The sequence below is a fragment of the Mustelus asterias genome, chromosome 18 (assembly GCF_964213995.1).
Source record: "Mustelus asterias chromosome 18, sMusAst1.hap1.1, whole genome shotgun sequence".
NCBI classification, from domain to species: Eukaryota; Metazoa; Chordata; class Chondrichthyes; order Carcharhiniformes; family Triakidae; genus Mustelus; species Mustelus asterias.
In genome coordinates this window covers 64,793,530-64,814,991 of record NC_135818.1, presented here as the reverse complement: position 1 = coordinate 64,814,991, position 21,462 = coordinate 64,793,530, and the positions used below count along the sequence as shown (strand labels likewise).

Below are 21,462 nucleotides of genomic sequence, written 5' to 3'. Positions count from 1 at the left end.
CCAGTTGAAAGTTGGGTCGTGTTCAGCTGAGGCCATAGGAAAGGTGCCAGGCTCTGCCGGCTGTACAATGATAAATCCTGGAGGGGATTGATTATTTTATGCTGCCAGAGCTATGGCTCCATTGGAATCACAAATCTTTCAGTGCTGGTTTCTCTTTAACCTGGAAACAACCTTGTTATGCAACTCAATGGGATGTATGTGTGTGAGTGTGTCATTCTATCTTCTAGAAGACAGATGGGGAGTGGGTTCTGTTCTGGCCTTGCAGTTATCAGCTACCAGCTCTGAACGCACGAATGACCCCACCCCCACGATATGGGATGAGGTTGTGTCATTTAAAATGGGTCCATCAAAAAAAAAATTGGCAACACTACTTCCTCACACGCAGTCTGAGCCAGCCAAACGATCTGAATTGGGTTGATTTATTCAGATTTGACCTGCATCCCATATGTTTTCTTTTAATTTGATCGTTCTGCCCTTATGCCAGATCTTACTGAGATGGCAGTTAATCAAACAGTATTGCTCTTGAGTATAGTACTTGGAGGTGTGCAAGAGTACCCTGGTTTGTCTTGCCTTTTGATTTTTCCTCCAGCCTGTATGGAAATATCTTGCTTTTGCTCTACACCTCACGCTGATAGCATCTGATAGCATGGCTAAGGATAGAAATTCACCATATGGTCAATTGGAAAGGAGAACCCAAATCCTACCATTTAATGGCATAGTACTTTGAAGTGCCAGCATGCTGTGCTACCATCCTATCCTTCAATGCAGAGTTTCAGATCAATTCGGACTTCAGATGGCTCTTGTGCACATTTCAGGTAAATGTAGTAATAGGCACCGTGAGTGGTAACTGCAAACTATATCAAAATTATTTTCTTACTTCAAAATCCTAATGCAAGTGTTGACTTCATGAATCCAAAACTCAAAGTATAAGCATTACATTCAGTTTTGGGGTTAGTATTTGCCTCAAACTGTTTCGTGGTTCTGGGACCCTGGAGATGAGTGCCTGGAATTTCCATGCATATTCTCGACTGGGTGATTAGCAGAACTCCCAGAGAAATGACATAAACTGCTGTAAATACCCGCTTAATACAGTTTCTCCAAGGTTTCCATTACACTGCTACTGAAGCGTTGTCAGGCAATAAGGATAATCTTGTGAAAAGATTTTCTGCCATGGTCTTACATCCAATCCAGAAATGGGTCCCCTCTCTCTGTTGGCCATTTGGAAAACATTCATTTCAATTGCTGGCTCAGATATTTAGAGAACTCCCTTATGAATTTAATTTTTGTTCTTTAAATGTTATGCTAGATTTTATGTTTATAAGATGAGGAATATTAATGCTGGCAATGAGGCTCCCAACGATGTCTGATTGCACCAATTCCTTCAACAGTCATTTTCGATCTTTCACTGGTTAATTTACTGTCAACTGAGTGGAAGTTTTATATCCTGGGCACATGCTCATTGATGTAAAATCAACAAAGTTCATTTTGCATAAAACCCTTACACCCGGCAGAGAGAGACGACTGTAGGCATATTGACTTTCTAAAGTCAGCCAATGACAAATTCACAATGCTCCCACTGCAGTCTGTACTATGAAATATGAAAGAAGGATTTGTCTTCATCTATCTGCAGTGACTCACATGTCCACTGGTCTTGTGATCTGTCATTATATTTGGTGCCATTACCTCTGGACAAAGTACAGTGGCAGGTGGAAAAGTCAATGAGTGCAGCTATGGGAGGCCAGTACACTTCTGCTCTTCTCTAACTAGTACGGCAATGTAAAAATCTATTTTCCTTTGACTAATGCCTTAATAGAGCACCCAGAAGTTAAAGAGCAATATAGTAACTACTACACCACTGCCCCCCTCCCTCCATCTCCACATAGTGGAACCTCGGTGTCAGGGGTAAAGGATACAGCAGCATCTGACCCCTATCTGTGCTAAAACCCATACTCGGAGGCTTCACATCATTGCGTAGGGAAAATGCTCTACTTCCCAACATTATCCGTGAGCATAATAATGACTACTCAATTACAAATATATTTTTTAGCAAACAAAGCATTTTTGCCATTTCAATGTCCAGTATTTACATTAAATTAAATTTTGTCTTCAGTTGTAGATATAAATATAAATTAATCACTTATCTCTTCTTTTCAGAAAAAGCAAGTGAGCCAAACTAAAATCCGAGTCATCTCCACAATCCTTTTCATTCTAGCGGGCTGCCTTGTCTTTGTGACTATCCCAGCAATTATTTTCAAGCACATCGAAGGTTGGACAACCCTGGACTCCATCTATTTTGTTGTTATCACCTTAACAACTGTAGGATTTGGTGACTATGTAGCAGGTAAACAGTGTAGTGGCCTCTAAGAACATTTCAGGTACAAATTTGTGGCTTTAATCAATTTGTTTAGTTTATATATTTACTTGAATTGTTTGACAATCGGCCTGATATTTATTTTGAAAGTAAAATGTTGCAGATACAGTGGAGCCCCGTTGTAACGCGATGGTTGGGGTCCATAAAATGTTATCGCGAATGTTATCGGGGTCGCGCTAAATCACTAAACTGGAAATAGTTTAAAAAAGGGTCCAATGATTCTTTGCGTCATATCCGATTTCGAGCTAAATCGGGCCGCGTTACAACGGGGCTCCACTGTATCAGATATCTGAAGTAAGAATAAAAAATGCTGGAAACACTCAACGGTGACACAGTGGTTAGCACTGCAGCCTCACAGCGCCAGGGACCCGGGTTCGATTCCCGGCTTGGGTCACTGTCTGTGTGAAGTCTGCACGTTCTCCCAGTGCCTGCATGGGTTTCCTCCAGGTGCTCCAGTTTCCTCCCACAATCTTAAAGATGTGCTGGCTAGGTGCATTAGCCATGCTAAATTCTCCCCTCAGTGTTACCCGAACTGGTGCCAGAGTGTGGCGACTAGGGGATTTTCACAGTAACTTCATTGCAGTGTTAATGTAAGCCTACTTGTGACACTAATAAAAAACTTTAAACATGCTCAGGCAGCATCTGTGGAGAGAGAAATGTTTCAAGTCTGTGATGTTTCGTCAGAACTGGGAACACTAATTGACCAAGTGATAAGGAGGGGGGAAGAGGAAAAAGAACAAAAGAGAAAGTCTGTTGGAAGACAGGAGAAATTAAATGATAAAAGAAATTGTGATGGAAGGACAAAGGAAGTCGCAATGGAACAAGTAAAGAAACAAAGGCTATGGGCCAAGTGCTGGTAAATGGGATTAGGTGGGAGGTCAGGTGTTTCTCATGTGTCAGAGCAGACTCGATGGACAGAAGGACCCCTTCTACACTATATGATTCTATAAGTATGCGTTTCTATGAGGTGTGAATAGCAAGATCATGATTAGCAGCCATCTGAAAGCAAATAAAATAAAATATGAGATGAACAAGAGAGAAAACCAATCCAACAAGTAAAATGAAACAATGGGCAGAGGTTACAATCTAAAGTTCTTGAATTCAGTGTTGAGTCCAGAGGGCTGCAAAAGTGCCCATTGGAAGGATGAGGTGCTGTTTCTTGAGCTTGAGTTACTCTTCATTGAAAAACTGAAGGAAGCCCTGGTGAGAAAGGTCAGAGTGGGAGCAAGATTGAGAATTAAAATGACAAGAGGACTAGAAGCTCAGGGTAAGGCTTAAGACTGAACGGATGTCTTCTGCCAAAGGGTCACCCAGACTGCATTTGGTCTCTCTTATGAGCAGCAAATGCAACCTACTAAACTAGAAATACAAGTAAATCAATGTGTCATCTGGAGTAATTGGGGCTTTGGACAAGAGAGAAGATGCTATAGGAAGTGGGGCAAGTGTTGGCAATGATTGAAGAGTGGACCAGGGCATCACAGAGGGAATCTTCCTGTTTGGAATGCTGAAAGGGAGGGAAAGAGTGTTCCGTGGTGGCATCAAGCCGGAGGTGCCAGTAATGATGGCGGATGATCTATTGAACACAGAGGCTGGTGAGCTGCAAGGCGAGGACAAGGGGATCTTTATCATCATTCTGGGAGGGAGGGGAAGAGGTGAGAGCATGAGTACCTGAAATAGAATGGACACAGTCCAAGGCTCTGTTCACCATGGTGAGAAGAACTCCTTGGTTGAGGAAAAAGGAAGACATTGGAAGTGCTAAATTGGAAGATTTGTGTAGTTATTTATTTCAGTCTATTATTAGCTCTGATCCAATTTGTATGACTAGAATAAGGACGAAGGACCTGGCTACAATTTGTCTGACCAGGGATGAATGTAAATCTGAGTGAAAAACCAAAGCTATCCAAGATATGGGGAAGCATATAAGCCTGTGATTAGGAAATAATGACATTCTGAGTTGATCCTTGGCAAGCAAAGCATTGCACTAATGGCTATCTGAGTGACCCTGGCAATTTAAACATCCAGTCACATAAATTTTACAAAGTGCAGCTCTACTGTAGCGATGTCTAATTACAATTACATCTGATTTATTTCACATTCCAGGAAGGTGTTAACTGTTTGTAATGAAAATAAATATAGTGAGTGCAAACACTTAATTAAGAAAAAGCTGTCATTGTTCCATGCATCCCGGAATGTATAAAAAGCTCAGCTTTTTTGGACAATTGTATAACCTCTGGTGCATTATGAACTTTATGGACCCGATTTTACCATTCTGTTGCGCCCGTTATCGGGCACAAAAACTTGGTAAAGTCGGTCATGAGGTGAGTAGCGCGATCCGCGCTCACCTCCGCGCCAGTTCCCCCTTTACCAAGGCCTGAAAATGACCACAATCGGGACCGCGCCCGAAATGGGCACGATGGCCATTTAAATGTATTTGCATGCATTTAAATTGACTTAATGGGCTGCATGCCCAACCTTACCGGCACTTCCCCCTTTACCACCGCGTTCGCCCATCCAGAATCGGCGCAAAACAGACTTGCTCTACAAAAGTCCGATTCAGGCGCTCCAGTTAGTGAGGAGGTAAGTGCCTAGCATCCGACGGCTCTCTGCCTGAGATCAGTGGGAGGAAAGGGGGGGTCCATTGCCACTCTGCCTGAGATCAGTGGGGGGAAGGGGGGTCTGCTGCCACTCTGCCTGAGATCAGTGGGTTGGAAGGGGGGGTCCGCTGCCACTCTACCTGAGATCAGTGGGGGGAAGGAGTGTCCGCTGCCACTCTGCTTGAGATCAGTGGGTGGGGGAAGGGGGGTCCACTGCCACTCTGCTTGAGATCAGTGGGGGGAAAGGGGGGGTCCATTGCCACTCTGCCTGAGATCAGTGCGGGGAAGGGGGGGTCCGCTGCCACTCTGCCTGAGATCAGTGAGGGGGAAGAGGGGTCCGCTGCCACTCTGCCTAAGATCAGTGGGGGGCAAGAGGTGAGGGGCCTGTGATCAGCCTGGGTGGCGGGGGTGAGGGGGATAAGGAGGTCAGTAATGTTGTAGGGGTGGGGCAGTATCTGTGGGAGTCAGGGGGAGGCATTACCCGGGCCGGGAGGGATGTGGCAGGGGAGCAGCATTCTATAATATTTTTTCTGCGCATGCGCAGTTGAAGGCGCCAATCAGAGCTGCAGGGTTTTGGGTGCATTGAGCCCCACCCACAGGCTTGAGCAGTGCGATTCAGAATCGCTGATATTTTTTCAGGCAGAGTGCGTATGGGGCCTCTGAGAACGGGTCTTAAAGTCGGATCTGAAACACTTCCAGTTTCAAGTCCACCCAGCACTTGGAATCAAAATGTCAAAACAGGGCCCTATGTTTTTAGGAAAAGTTATTGGTCTGTCGTTAGCACCTAAGGCGCAATCAGCAAAATGTGCCCAAAAACCTTTGGACACTTTGCCAGTTTTGCCAAGGTTACGTTATGCTGACGCTTCCACACAAACTCATTGGCATAAGCCCGAACTTTATGGCCTGAATCTCCTGATATGGGGAGCAGCAAATGACTCAGTTTAAGTCACTATGCATGTTGGGAGCCTGAGGATGCGCAGAACTTACACGGGAAATTTAAACTTCCAACTGTTGGTTTTACCTCGCCTGGAATGCTGCTTAACTCCCGAGTTCTGTGGAATCAGATGGCCGGAATCGCAGCTGGTTGCCCTATATTTACTTAGAGCTTATCCTCGCAGCCTCCTCAGGAGAGCAGTCCCAAGTAAATTAGCTGGGGTGACACTGCACACCAGCATCATTTCCCCCCCCAACAATGATGGCTTCCCCCCTCCGACAATGTACACACCACCACTTGACAATGCTTAGCCTCTCCTAGTAATGCAGAACCACAACTACCCCCCTCCTAACAATGTTCACCCACTCCCAAAAATGTTCAGCCCCCCTCCTGACAATGTAACCCACCCTCCTGACAATGTTCTACCCCCCCGACAATGTTCACCCCCTCCTGACAATGTTCACCTCCTCCTGACAATGTTCAACTCCTCCTGACAATGTTCACCCCCCTGCTGACAATGTTCGTCCTTCCTGACAATGTTTGCCCACTCCTAACAACATTCACCTCCTCCTGAAATGTCTCCCCCACTTCCCCAACAATGTTCACCCCCTTCAGAATCACTTTCTGGAATCCCAGGCTCCCACTGATGTCAGGAATGTCAACATTGTAGCTGACACATCCCCCCCATGTCCCTCAACCCGTTAGGGTCTCCTCCCTCCCTCACCCCTGTTGATTACTCTCCGCACTCCCGCAGGACACCCCCACCCTTGACCACTCCGGGGTTTTTCCACTTCCCGACTATCGCACTCCCACAGGATTTCCTCCTTTCTCTTTCCACATCACTGCACCCCCCTCCGCCCCACCCCTCAGCCCGATGGGAGGCCAGACCCTCCACCCTCCCCCAAGTTTAACCAGATCTAATTGGACATCCTTGTCCCCAGGTTCAACTGGACCCACCCAGACACCCTCCCCCCCCAACTCCGACCCGAACCCCCCTGACCTCAGCCCCCCCCTCCCCCCCTCCCACTTACCTTAGACAGTCTTCCTGGCCTGTCAATTTCAATGGGGTGGCAGGGGGACGATCTAGAACAAGAAGTCACAGGTATAGGTTGAGAGGCGGTAGATTTAAACCTACCTAGTTTATGGCAGTTAGTGCGGTCAAAAAGGAGGCGTGTTCTCTTCACTTTGACCCTCCTGCACTTTGATATTGAACCTTGAGGATGCGCTGCCCTGCCTGGAACCCGCTCGGAAACGTAAGTTCTTGGGCACAGAGTGGCAACCTGCAACTCATTACCACTCCTAAGAAGTTGAGGCTCCAAGCAGCGCATTCTAATTAATTGATTCAGGAATAGATTTGGGGCAATGGAGCCTCAAGCTATTAGGTGGCGTCATATAAAAGGCAAGTGAAAACATTTTCTTTCCAATTGAGGCTAAGGAACACGATTAAAACACTTGTGCAACTGACTTCTGGTCCCTGCTGTCCACCATTAACTAATTACTGCAGCAGAGCAGGGCGCGCCTCTGTGGTTTCAACTGACTCATACCAAGGGCAGATCAATTGACTGTTTTAGACTAGTTTAACCTCCATTTAAAGTAATTGTAAAATCAAGACGAGAAACTGACCAAGGTCAGGCTTCAGTAGACTGCCAGTTAGATTATTAATGCCGAATTAATGTGACCATGGACATCTGTGCACCCGTGTGTCTGGGCACAACGTCCTCAACCTTCCAATATGGGGGGTGGAGAACTTAAGTTGCTGGTGCACCTGAGGGTCATGAGGAAGTCCCGGGGTGAAATATAGGGAGAGGGGATGCGGGGGCGGGGGGGGGGCTGCGGTGGGGGAGCAATCTAGAACAAGAGGTCACAGGTATAGGTTAAGAGGAGGTAGATTTAAAACTGAGATGAGGAGGAACTACTTCTCGCAGAGGGTGGTGAATTTGTGGAACTCGCTGCCCCATCGCGCGGTGGAGTCTGAATCATTGAATAGTTTCAAGAAGGAGATAGACTTCTGATTTTTAAAAATCAGGTTAAGGGGACATGGAGAATAGGTAGGGATGTGCATTTGAAACTAAGAAGAGATCAGCGGTGATCTGATTGAATGGCGGAGCAGGCTCGAAGGGCTGAATTGCCTACTTCTGCTCCTAATTCCTATGTTCCTATGTATTGCTGGGTGTGTCGGGGGTAAGTGACCATTGTCATGGGTGACCTTGTTGGAGGGTGAAATTGTGTAGTTTAGGAGGCTGACAGGTCCATTTAAAAGCAGAACATAAGGGGCATGTCTTCAGCTCATGATGAAAAAGTGGGTGTGGCTTTGCTGGAATCACTGTCATCGCCTAGTCTCCTGACTCTGCTCATCACTGGATTCGAACTGGAGCAAGGACCGGAAATCTCCAGCGCAAAGTGGTAAGTGGGCAGTAAAAATCGTAGTCAGTAGTGGGTACACCCACTCTACCGCTGACCGGGAAGGGTCTGGGCCAGTGTTCTCAACATCTCTGTATGAGATGCGATCAGCAGTAACTCACCTTTCTAGTGTGAGAGCATAGCAGTTTTGTGGATGCAGATTTCTTCAGGCGAGTGATCTTTTGTAGAAGATTGTACACACTCATTAAGCGGTTATGCACCATGCACACTTCACATTCTGCAATCTTTAGCACTATTTCATTTCTGCCTACATTACGTTGATATCTAGGAATTTTATGTAATTTGCTTTGATTGCCTAGTGAATAAGTTTGAAAGCAATATGCCACTAATGGAGGAATCCACTTTGATCAGATATTCCTCCTCACGCTGCCTCTTAAGGGTGAGTTACCCATGTTGGCTGAATTTTAGGCAAAGCATTGAGCAGAACCAAATAAATAATTGCTCACACTTGTGATATTAGGGGCTTCAGCACTTGATAAACCAGCAACAATAATTTGATGTTTTACTTCGGAATTCTATTTATGTGACTTTGCAAGGAGATTTTTGTATGAAAAATGTAGTTTCTTGGCAGTTTGGTGCATTGTTTTCAAATTTTTACCTACATAAAACACAGATTTAAACAGACATAAAACACAGGGCGGCACGGTGGCACAGTGGTTAGCACTGCTACTTCACAGCTCCAGGGTCCCGGGTTCGATTCCCGGCTCGGGTCACTGTCTGTGTGGAGTTTGCACATTCTCCTTGTGTCTGCGTGGGTTTCCTCCGGGTGCTCCGGTTTCCTCCCACAGTCCAAAGATGTGCGGGTTAGGTTGATTGGCCAGGTTTTAAAAATTGCCCCTTAGAGTCCTGGGATGCGTAGGTTAGAGGGATTAGCGGGTAAAATATGTGGGGGGTAGGGCCTGGGTGGGATTGTGGTCGGTGCAGACTCGATGGGCCGAATGGCCTCCTTCTGCACTGTAGGGTTTCTATGATTCTATAAAGTTTTTTTCTAAAAATGACTGAGCGTATGAGATTCTTGAGATTAGATTTAAAATATTTAATAATTCATTTTACTTCTACAATAGCCTTTTTCGTTGCTTGATCTAAGATTATTCTGCGGCAGTAAAGCAATCCCAAGAGGGCAACAACTTTCGCTTCAATAAAATTCAAACCATAATAATGAGCAATTATTTGCATTGAGAAATGACAGCCTATGGAAAATATCAATTACTTCTATTACAAGAATCTGAAGACAAGAGCCGGTGTAAGATTTTGGAATATACATTGATGCAATTATTGAAGCATTTTAGCCCCCTGCATTACACGGTGAAGATAATCATGTGGATTATGACAAATTTGAATTAAAATGTTGTTACTTTCTGCAGCATTAGTTGATAGTTAACCCGATGTAATATTCATTCAAGAGAGTTAGAAATGATTGACGTCCATTTGCATGGTATCTTTCAGTACCGTTGGTTTGTTAATGTCATTACTGTTGTAATGCAGGAAATGCAAAAGCTAATTTGCATGCTGCAAGGCCCCAATAACAGCAATGAACTAAATCATCAAATAATATTGTTTAGGTGCTGGGAGAGGGATTAATGTTACCAAGGATGCAAACTACTACCACCATGTACAATATACAACTACCACAGTACAATGGTTAGCACTGCTGCCTCACAGCACCAGAGACCCAGGCCGGAATTTTACCGGCATGCGTGCCCCGATTCCGGGGGTGGGCGAAGCTCAGAGAACGGCATTCTCCGTTGACCTCGGGGGGGGGATTGTATGAACCTTGGGCGGACATGCCGGTAAACGTCTGCCCCAAGTTTCGATTCTGGCCCTGTGTCTGCGTGGATTTTCTCCGGGTGCTCCGGTTTCCTCCCACAGTTCAAAGATGTGTAGGTTAGGCAGATTGGCCATGCTAAATTGCCCCTTAGTGTCCCAAGACGTGCAGGTTAGGTGGATTAGCTAGGGTAAATGCATGGGGTTTTGGGAACAGAGCAGGGGTAGGGGGTGGTGAACCTGGGTGAGATGCTCTGTTGGAGAGTTGGTGCAGGCCCGATGTGCCTCCTTCTGAACTGCAAGGCTTCCATGATGATTCCCTGAATATCTCGATTACTACTATGACATTTCTTCACTCTGTTTTTGGAGTTGTTATTTTTGTAAGTACACTCCTTTTGAAAACATCCCCATAAATTACAGTGTAATAATGTCTTGACTTAAATATCAAATTATTAATTAGTTATCCTATTGTTACAAATATTTGTTGGAGAAATTGTATGATGACAATATTACAATTTTAGTAAATGTAGAAATGAATGGAGAAAATACAAGAGTAGAAATATTTATTTCAAATACATTTATTTCTGTTTAATTATCACATCCTCCTAGTTTCCATCTTGTTTTACATTTATTTTACTTTTTCATTCTCCTGTTAATCAAAACCCTGTTTTGTTAGAGAGAAAAAGTATGAAAATTGATAAACCCAAACAGGCCGAAGCCAACAGCAGAATGGGGAGAATTGGATGATGAATGAAGCAATCATTCAATTTCTAAAAATGTTAACAGATTACTCAATTTTAAATTTCATTAGCAGAGTTTTTCAATAGCAAATAAATCCATGAGTAAGATAGTCAGTTGAGGTTCTCGAACAACGCACTGCAGAGAATTTGAAAATTGCATGTATACTACATGCTGCAACTTGTTGAATGGATCTGTCCTTTAATTTATTAGCTGTAGATTATTTAAGTACATATAAAAATTGTTTGTCTGAATAGACGTATAATTCAAATTCATCTCACGAGTCAAACAAGTTTCATTTTTTCTGTTCTGTTGTGGATAGCAGTCTCAGCTGATAGGTATTCATAATTTTGAAGTTAATTTCACAAGACTAGTTCAGTTCTTACATGGAACTCCAAAAGAAAATCAGTGATGACTGGCCATTTACAGCCTCAAACTCTTTGTTTCTGTGTTTGTCAAAATGCCCTAAGTTCTTCTACTAGTTTGCTTCATGCATTTTTGATACCTTGCCAGTTGCAAGGCCCTATGTCAGTCTAATCTCATGGCTTAATGGATTACTCTGCACAAACAGATAAATAATTGAAAGAATAGGATGTACAACATAAATTAGTGTAAATGTAATATGGCAACAGAAACAGCAAGGCAGATGTTCCGTTTTTACGACAGACAAACCAGTGGCTAGTATTGCACTTGAGGGCCGACAGGAATACATTCGTGTGAGCAAAATACCACCGATTGTGACACAGCTTGTGCTTTTCCTATTGATTTCTGATCAGAAGTAGTAATTTCAGCTGTTTGTTTCCAGCTCTGAGTTTGATTGGCTTAGGCCAGTTTCAATCAAACCAAGTGTCTGAACCAAGGCCACTTTACTTAATGCTGTTAAGAACTGCTGCTGTTTTGAGTGTTTTATGAGTTGGTGAGTATTTTTGTGAACTTTAACATTTACAAAAAAATGCTTTAGAAATTGTTGGACATCACCAATATGTCTGAGAGTGCTGAAACCTCTATGATCCACTGTCACTGAATGATCACAGCAGGTGACAGAGGTTAGCAGTTGTTGTGAAATTGGATCTTCTTTGAAAACTAAACAATGGGCTCTCATGTTCCAATATATTGTGCAATATTAAGGAACAGTTGAAAGTTTTAAATGTGTACACTTAGTTTTGTGTAATCTGTTTATTTAGGCGGAAACATATCTATTCATTATCGAGAATGGTATAAACCGTTAGTCTGGTTCTGGATTCTAGTGGGTCTGGCCTACTTTGCAGCTGTCCTCAGCATGATTGGAGACTGGCTACGTGTGATATCCAAGAAAACAAAGGAAGAGGTAAGATGCTGATATAAATGTGTGAGCCCTCTTTGGAGGTAAAGGCCACCTACTAATTAAATCACAGGAATTGTAGAGCACAATAGAGCACATTAGTACCTCGCACAGCAGAGTTTGAAGCTCTTCTTCAAGTGAGTACGGTCAACACAAACCCTCTGTGCAGAGAAGAAGGCGAGAGGGAACTTAAAAACAGCAGTTCAGTTTTGGAATGAGGAACGTACGGCATTTCTTCAGTGGGACAATGTGTGGATTTTCACAGCAAAAGAATTGTTCAGTGGCGTGCTTCGACTGCAGATCTCAATCACAGAATATCTCCCCAATCTCCCTGCTTGCACATCATCTCCCGCCATGTTGATCTCCCCCTCTGCCTCATCCTCTCTGTGGTCCGGCAGGTCCTTTGACCTGTCGCATGCTCCTTCTTCCATGCTCAGCAAATTATATTTCACAATGGTGTGTCCAACAGCACAAATGTGTGGTGGCATGGAACTTGTATGTTGCAGTGCCAGGGTTTCTATTCAGGAATATGAGAAAGATGCAACGCATCAAATAATGTGGACACCATGGAATGTTACATAATAAAAGCATCATGGCTGATTCTTGTATATTGGACATTAGCTTGCAGAAACCATCCGAATATCTAAGGGCTGCTACACCTTCCAGCTGATGCATTAGAGCTGTTGTCTGGAACACTGATCACTACATGCCTTCCAGTTATAGCAGCCTAAACTCTTGGGAAGCCTACCAGTCAAAACATTCTGCGCCTATTCAAGTTTTCACATGTCAACAGAGCCTCAAAAGTCAGAGTTAGATTGCAAAGTTTCGCTAGTAAACCATGAAGTGTACAGGCATCATGGTGGCACAGTGGTTAGCACTACTGCCTCACAGCGCCAGGGGCCCAGGTTCAATTCCAGCCTGGGGTGAATAACTGTGTGGAATTTGCATGTTCTTCTCATGTCTGCGTGGGTTTCCTCCGGGTGCTCTGGTTTCTTCCCACAGTCCAAAGATGCACGGGTTAGGTTGATTGGCCATGTTAAATTAATCCTAGTGTCAGAGGGATTAGCCGGGTAAATATAAGGGGTTATGGGAATAGAGTCTGGGTGGGATTTGTTTGGTGTAGACTCGATGGGCCAAATGGCCTCCTTCTGCACTGTACAGATTCTATGATTCTAAGCGGAAACCCAAGAGTCAAGAATGCTACAGATATTAAGGAAGGGCAGTATCTGCAAAAGCTGATAAACAGCTCATAGAAATCATAGAAACCCTACAGTACAGAAAGAGGCCATTCGGCCCATCGAGTCTGCACTGACCACAATCCCACCCAGGCCCTACCCCCATAACCCTACATATTTACCCACTAATCCCTCTAACCTACGCATCTCAGGACGCTAAGGGCAATTTTTAGCATGGTCAATCAACCTAACCCGTACATCTTTGGACTGTGGGAGGAAACCGGAACACCCGGAGGAAACCCACGCAGACATGAGGAGAATGTGCAAACTCCACACAGACAGTGACCCAAGCCGGGAATCGAACCCAGGAGCTGTGAAGCAGCAGTGCTAACCACTGTGCTACCGTGCTGCCCAACTGATGCAATTGCCGCATCAAGGCCAATAGTCACTCTACATTGGCATGGTGTGGACATTTTATGTTGGATCACTGGTCTTTCACCTGTAGGACCTGCTCTGACAGGTGTAATTAAGGTGTTCATGCTAATGGGTTCTCTAGAGTGAAATGAGGTCAGGTTGTCTCCGCTTATTTCCTGGGGATTTGAAACCAGCAACAAGGAATTCCCTTTAGGAAGCATTAATTGGCTAGCAATATTGTTATTTGGTGGTAAAGCCCAAAGGTGCTTTTTGGAATCTTGAAGCTTTTTGCCAGCAGAATCCGAGACAGTTGTGCAGTCTGTATAATCTAGAGCTTATTATATTGCAGTCTTTTGTCATTTAAGTATTTTGTTCCATTGGTACAATTTAAAGACTTAGTGAAACTCAAAAGGAAAAGTTCCATTGTACATATCAACAGGGAGATATTTCAAGTAACAGGTTAAATCTCTACAAATCAACCACTAAATGCAGTGTTTGTTTCTTTGCTTTATCATTTTGCAATTCATGTGGGTTAGGAAGTTGAATAATTCTTACCCGAGGGAAGGGGAACAAAATGTTCAAATGCACTGGTGGAGGAAAAAACATTGACAATCCATTATCTAAATTAAACTGCAAAATGCTTTTGCTTCTGTTCGTACAAGTTGCAACATTTTTCAAACTTTCCAACATGCAAACTAATCTGTAACTTCAAAGTTTCTTCTATTTGTTCATGGGATGTGGGCACTGCTGGCTGGGCCAGCACTTATTGCCCATCCCTGGGGGCATTTAAGAATTAGCCACATTGCTCTGGGTCTGGAGTCAAATATAGGCCAGACTGGCTAAGGATGGCAGATTTCCTTCCCTAAAGGACATTAGTGAACCAGATGGGTCTTTCTGACGATCGACAATGGTTTCATGGTCATTATTAGACATTCAATTTTATTTAATTCAAATTTCACCATCTGTCATGGTGGTGTTTGAACCCAGGTCTCCAGAGCATTACCCTGGGTCACTGGATTACTAGTCTAGTGACAATACCACTATGCCACTGCAGTGGGGAAGAAAAGAACCTGCAAGATGATGACACAGCCTATCAAATGGACACTGACACTGCCACAAACACACACAACTTTAGTTTTCTTACCTATTTTGTGTGGAAGGTTGCCTTTATTAAGCATTACTGTTGATCTTATGTGTTACTGTTGCCTCAACTGATTCATTCTTGCGTAACAATAAATAATGATTCCTATGTACTTGCAGGTTGGTGAAATTAAGGCTCATGCCGCTGAATGGAAAGCAAACGTGACGGCAGAGTTCAGGGAAACGCGAAGGCGACTAAGTGTGGAAATTCATGACAAACTTCAAAGGGCAGCAACCATCCGAAACATGGAGCGAAGACGGCTTGGTTTGGACCAACGAGCCCATTCCCTTGACATGCTCTCTCCTGAGAAACGGTTAGCGTTTGCGGGTCTGGAGACGGGTCAGTTCAAGGCATCATCTCAGGAAAGTATAAATGGCAATTCTAACAATCTGCAGCAGAAAGAAACAAGGCAATATGACAAACACATGCAAGGAGCTTCAGAAGACAACATCATCAATAAGGTTGGATCTTCAGCAAGAGGACCCAAACGATACAAAAATAGAGATTTAAAGAGAGAGATACCAGAGAATGTTAGAAAAATATATGAAACATTTGGAAATTGCACACTGGATGAAGAAAAAAAGGAACAGGAAATAGAGAAAGAAAACAATACTAATGTTCCAGCTATAACAAGCTACGTTCAACATTCAGAAGTTGAGGACGACAGAACACCCAACGAAGCCAAAAATCCAGAGAATAGGAAACTACTTGAAAAAAAGATATGAAAACACCATGGTGAACAATATAAAAAAGTTTGTTTGGAGATTTTTTTAAACTATTGACATGTGCCTTATCATTTTTAAAATGTGAGAAAAACCATTTTCACATATGCATGGTCTACACAAACCTTTTAGATTGATTTAGTGTACCACTGTGATATAAGGGTTGAACTACCAAATATCAAACATTGGCTTGAATTAATCTGTTTGAACTATGGGATTGTTGAAGACTGTGTTAGTATCAACTTGGGAAAATTATACATGGACCTAGTGCTCATTACCAATGCAGTATATCTTAGGAAGGAAGTGGATGGCTCTGTATATTACCAGAAGCCCCACAAAATCACGTTTAATACTGAGAGGATTCAGCTTTGGAATATTTATTTCCACTAATTTATTAGAACTGTTCGACAATTTTTAAACAAACATCAGTTTGTTTTAGGAACTCTGTGCATCTGCTTGGCGTGCGCTGTACAACCCTTTGAAAACGTTACATTTCTGATAGGTGTAAGAATTCTGCAGCAGAGTAATGTAGCAGAACTGAAAGATTGCAATAGCTGAGTGTAATTGTTGGAGACTGACTTTAAGCACTGAACAAAAGACTGCGGTCTGCATGTCCTTGTCTTTGTAATTTAATAAGTAACTTCTGAGACTGATCTTGATAAATGTTGATATCTCAGGGCTCTCCTGTCCTGCTTTTACAAAGTTTCCTATATTAGGTTTTAATAAAAATTTAGGGTGTTGGGAATAATATTACACTAAAGTAATAATTCAAAGAAAGCATGTTGGTGTACGGATCTATGATCATTCTCTTGTTGTCTGTGATTCTTCTGCAATTAATACAATTAATTCATAATGGTTCTTGAAAATTAACATCAATAAAATGAAGACAGATGCCGATAAAATTAAGCAGGTATTTTTAATCCATGTTGTGCTGTTTTTGTCTTTCTCCCCCCCTCTGTTAAGACAACCGCCTCCTGTTGAAGAGGCTGGTAAAACAGGTTACCACCACCGTCGTACTTCCACCCCCTGCCCCCACTCAAGTTGCCCAGATCGCAGGTGCTGCAGTTCAGAAATGACCAAAAGGATATCCACTCCGGACCAGATACTCCCCTTCTCTAGAAAGTCTCATTTCGCAGCCAATTAGAGATTTATGCATGGATTCACAGTGCTATTTGCAACAGATATTGCTGGGACTTGAATCTGCAATCTTGGCAATTTGAAAGGAGTGGTTTCATTGATGTAAAACACAAAGGCCTGGAAAATTCATGAAATGGAGAACTGTATCCCAGCTTAAGTGCCAGCTATTCGTTCTGACACTCTGGATTCAGTTCACAGGTTGGGGAAGGACTGCACAATTTGGACCTTTGATGGTTTGGGGTGTATTCTGCCTACTGGTAGAAGAATCTGGAAACACCAGTTAAAGTTCCCAAACTGCAGGCTGCCTGTTTTTAACCTCTCCTTCAGAAAGGAATGTCAGGGAGTCATTTGTTAAACATATTTTAAAAATGACCCTTTTTTTGCGAGCCCAGGCTCTGATCCAAGCTTGAGGTAACAGATTTGCCCGACATCTGCAGGTACATCTTTCTCTCCCCGGGTACTGTGCTGACCTGACCCTGAGTCCCACCTGAGGGGGACATAGAAAATTCCTGCACCGAGCTGGTAGTACCCAACAGATCTAAGGCCTGGCTGATTTTGTGACTGTTCCAGAGGGATCCTGTTAAAGTTAGGAGTCTGCCAGATTGGCCAGTGAATTTCAGGGCCAAATTATATGCGCTGAAGACCAAACGATCCAATATTATTGACTAATGAATAATCCAATTTCCATATCTCTTTATTCCTCTGAATTTGTATTTTCTTACTAAAAACATTGATAACTTTATGCTGTTTTCTTTTTCTGAATCTTTGATGTCAGTGTTGATGGTTGTATTGAACAAGATTATGTCCAGAAAGTAGGAGTTCAGTAATGGCTCCAATCTTGCAGTCAGCGAACAAGCCAAGGTTTACTAAAACAACATAGAACATAGAACAGTACAGCACAGAACAGGCCCTTCGACCCACGATGTGCCGAGCTTTATCTGAAACCAAGATCAAGCTATCCCACTCCCTATCATCCTGGTGTGCTCCATGTGCCTATCCAATAACCGCTTAAATGTTCCTAAAGTGTCTGACTCCACTATCACTGCAGGCAGTCCATTCCACACCCCAACCACTCTCTGCGTAAAGAACCTACCTCTGATATCCTTCCTATATCTCCCACCATGAACCCTATAGTTATGCCCCCTTGTTATAGCCCCATCCACCCGAGGAAATAGTCTTTGAACGTTCACTCTATCTATCCCCTTCATCATTTTATAAACCTCTATTAAGTCTCCCCTCAGCCTCCTCGGCTCCAGAGAGAACAGCCCTAGCTCCCTCAACCTTTCCTCATAAGACCTACCCTCCAAACCAGGCAGCATCCTGGTAAATCTCCTCTGCACTCTTTCCAGCACTTCCACATCCTTCTTATAGTGAGGTGACCAGAACTGCACACAATATTCCAAATGTGGTCTCACCAAGGTCCTGTACAGTTGCAGCATAACCCCACAGCTCTTAAACTCCAACCCCCTGTTAATAAAAGCTAACACACTATAGGCCTTCTTCACAGCTCTATCCACTTGAGTGGCAACCTTTAGAGATCTGTGGATATGGACCCCAAGATCTCTCTGTTCCTCCACAGTCTTCAGAACCCTACCTTTGACCCTGTAATCCACATTTAAATTAGTCCTACCAAAATGAATCACCTCACATTTATCAGGGTTAAACTCCATTTGCCATTTTTCAGCCCAGCTTTGCATCCTATCTATGTCTCTTTGCAGCCTACAACAGCCCTCCACCTCATCCACTACTCCACCAATCTTGGTGTCATCAGCAAATTTACTGATCCACCCTTCAGCCCCCTCCTCTAAATCATTAATAAAAATCACAAAGAGCAGAGGACCAAGCACTGATCCCTGTGGCACTCCGCTAGCAACCTGCCTCCAGTCTGAAAATTTTCCATCCACCACCACCCTCTGTCTTCGATCAGATAGCCAGTTACCTATCCAATCGGCCAACTTTCCCTCTATCTCACACCTCCTTACTTTCATTATAAGCCGACCATGGGGGACCTTATCAAACGCCTTACTAAAATCCATGTATATGACATCAACTGCCCTACCTTCATCAACACAGTTAGTTACTTCCTCAAAAAATTCAATCAAATTTGTGAGGCACGATTTGCCCTTCACGAATCCGTGCTGACTATCCCGGATTAATCCGCATCTTTCTAAATGGTCGTAAATCCCATCCCTAAGGACCTTTTCCATCAATTTACCAACCATCGAAGTAAGACTAACCGGTCTATAATTACCAGGGTCATTTCTATTCCCTTTCTTAAACAGAGGAACAACATTCGCCACTCCCCAGTCCTCTGGCACCATCCCCGTGGACAGTGAGGACCCAAAGATCAAAGCCAAAGGCTCTGCAATCTCATCCCTTGCCTCCCAAAGAATCATAGGCTATATTTCATCAGGCCCAGGGGACTTATCGACCTTCAGTTTATTCAAAACTGCCAGTACATCCTCCCTCCGAACATCTATTTCCTCCAGCCTATTAGCCTGTAACACCTTCTCTTCCTCAAAAACATGGCCCCTCTCCTTGGTGAACACTGAAGAAAAGTATTCATTCATCACCTCGCCTATCTCTACTGACTCCATACACAAGTTCCCACTACTGTCCTTGACCGGCCCTAACCTCACCCTGGTCATTCTTTTATTCCTCACATAAGAGTAAAAAGCCTTGGGGTTTTCCTTGATCCGACCCGCCAAGGACTTCTCATGTCCCCTCCTAGCTCTCCTAAGCCCCTTTTTCAGCTCATTCCTTGCTATTACGTTTCTCATAGTTTGCAACAGGAACTTGCTTTCTTGGTTTCAGTGTGGCTCCACCACTAAGTTGAGTGGGAAGGCCTTTAGGCAAGGCAATCCCAATGAGACCTGGGCCCTTTTGAGTTAATCAGCTGAAGACATGCCCCTTGAAATCTCCCTTCAAACCCAAGACAGGTGAGTGTTTTTAAGCTGTTATAAATTCTTTCCTTTATTCCACCTTTAATTCCAGCCCCCACAACCCAGACTCCTCCCAGCACCCCTGCTCTGCTCCCAACCCCATCCTGTCATGCCCCCCGGGTTGGCGGAGGATGCGGGTGTGTTTTGAGACATCTGCTGATTTAAGAGGCTGTGTTTGTGAGCGGCTTTTATACCTTCTACAAGTACACCTAAATAAATCGCATAACTAACAGCGTAGCTGCAGGGTGATAGGCCCAAATCCTGGCAGGATTTTGATTTGATTTGATTTATTATTGTCACATGTATTAACATACAGTGAAAAGTATTGTTTCTTGCGCGCTATATAGACAGAGCATACCGTTCATAGAGAGGGAAACGAGAGAGTGCAGAATGTAGTGTTACACTCATAGCTAGGGTGTAGAGAAAGATCAACTTAATGCAAGGTAGGTCCATTCAAAAGTCTGACAGCAGCAGGGAAGAAGCTGTTCTAGAGTCGGTTGGTACGTGACCTCAGACTTTTGTATCTTTTTCCTGATGGAAGAAGGTGGAAGAGAGAATGTCTGGGCTGCGTGGGGTTCTTAATTATGCTGGCTGCTTTGCTCAGGCAGCGGGAAGTGTAGACAGAGTCAATGGACGGGAGGCTGGTTTGCGTGATGGATTGGGCTACATTCATGACCTTTTGTAGTTTCTTGTGGTCTTGGGCAGAGCAGGAGCCATACCAAGCTGTGATACAACCAGAGAGAATGCTTTCTATGGTGCATCTGTAAAAGTTGTTGAGAGTCATAGCTGACATTCCAAATTTCCTTAGTCTTCTGAGAAAGTAGAGGCATTGGTTGGCCTTCTTAACTATAGTGTTGGCATGGGGGGGACCAGGACAGGTTCTTGGTGATCTGGACACCTAAAGACTTGAAGCTCTCAACCCTTTCTACCCAACATGGTCTCCGCCAGAGCCATTTCTGACAAACTGTAACTTCTGGATTCGAGCGTAAGTCAGTTCCCTGGACATTGCAGTTCTACTCCGGCCCTCAACGGCAGTAAATCTTCAGTGTTTGCCACTATTGGGAGCTCAAGATCTGACCCAATGGTATCCTTATGTTACTTATTTGTTACGATTCTTCAATACTAAAGCAAAGGGTGAATTCCATTGAGCTAAAAATTGAGTTTTCCGTTGAAGCATCGGAAACAATCAACAGCTCGAAAATGTAGGATGTCACAACTCGGACAGACAGGTAGTGAAGCAGGGAATACTGAAGCCTCATCTTTCTTCTCAAAGCTGGTTTTAGGTACATTGACACACAATGCGCACCATGCACCTCCAAATAAAAGAATTCTCCTTCAGCCTACTCCTATGTATCTATGAGCGTAGGTGAATTCCCAGTTGAGACCCACCACCTGAATATATTAACTACCAACCGATTACATTTATCACAGGAAAGGGCAATCTATCCCAACATATTTTAAATAGATATTTTTCAAAATGATAATACACCGCCATAACTTCACATGACATTTTACAGAAAACTTATTTTAAAATTGCATATAATTATGGATGATTTCTACAACCACTTCCTCCAAAACATTCCAAGAGATTTACTTGTATTAGTAATGGGGCTGGGTGGGGGAGGGTCAGTGTGAACACATTGAACAATTTGAACTCATCACCAGGGTGAGAAGTTTGGAGAAATTCCTTCCACAGATAATGGTATGCTTTGTCATGGGGTGTGATACCATTGCCTCTTTTATGGGAAAGCAGATGGATTATCTGAAGTGGAGCAAGATGCAGGATGT

The 21,462-nt window shown here is 43.6% G+C and overlaps 1 protein-coding gene across 1 annotated transcript in view; it reads left to right on the top strand.

The window, feature by feature from the left end:
* LOC144506847 (potassium channel subfamily K member 10-like) overlaps positions 1–16,493 on the top strand; it is a 36,877-nt gene extending 20,384 nt beyond the window's left edge. Inside the window, exons 4-6 of the mRNA XM_078233202.1 lie at positions 2,155–2,341; positions 12,007–12,149; positions 14,993–16,493. Coding sequence (XP_078089328.1) covers positions 2,155–2,341; positions 12,007–12,149; positions 14,993–15,598 — 936 coding nt within the window. The 3' untranslated portion in view covers positions 15,599–16,493. The remainder of the gene's footprint in view (positions 1–2,154; positions 2,342–12,006; positions 12,150–14,992) is intronic.
* The last annotated feature ends 4,969 nt before the right edge of the window (positions 16,494–21,462 follow it).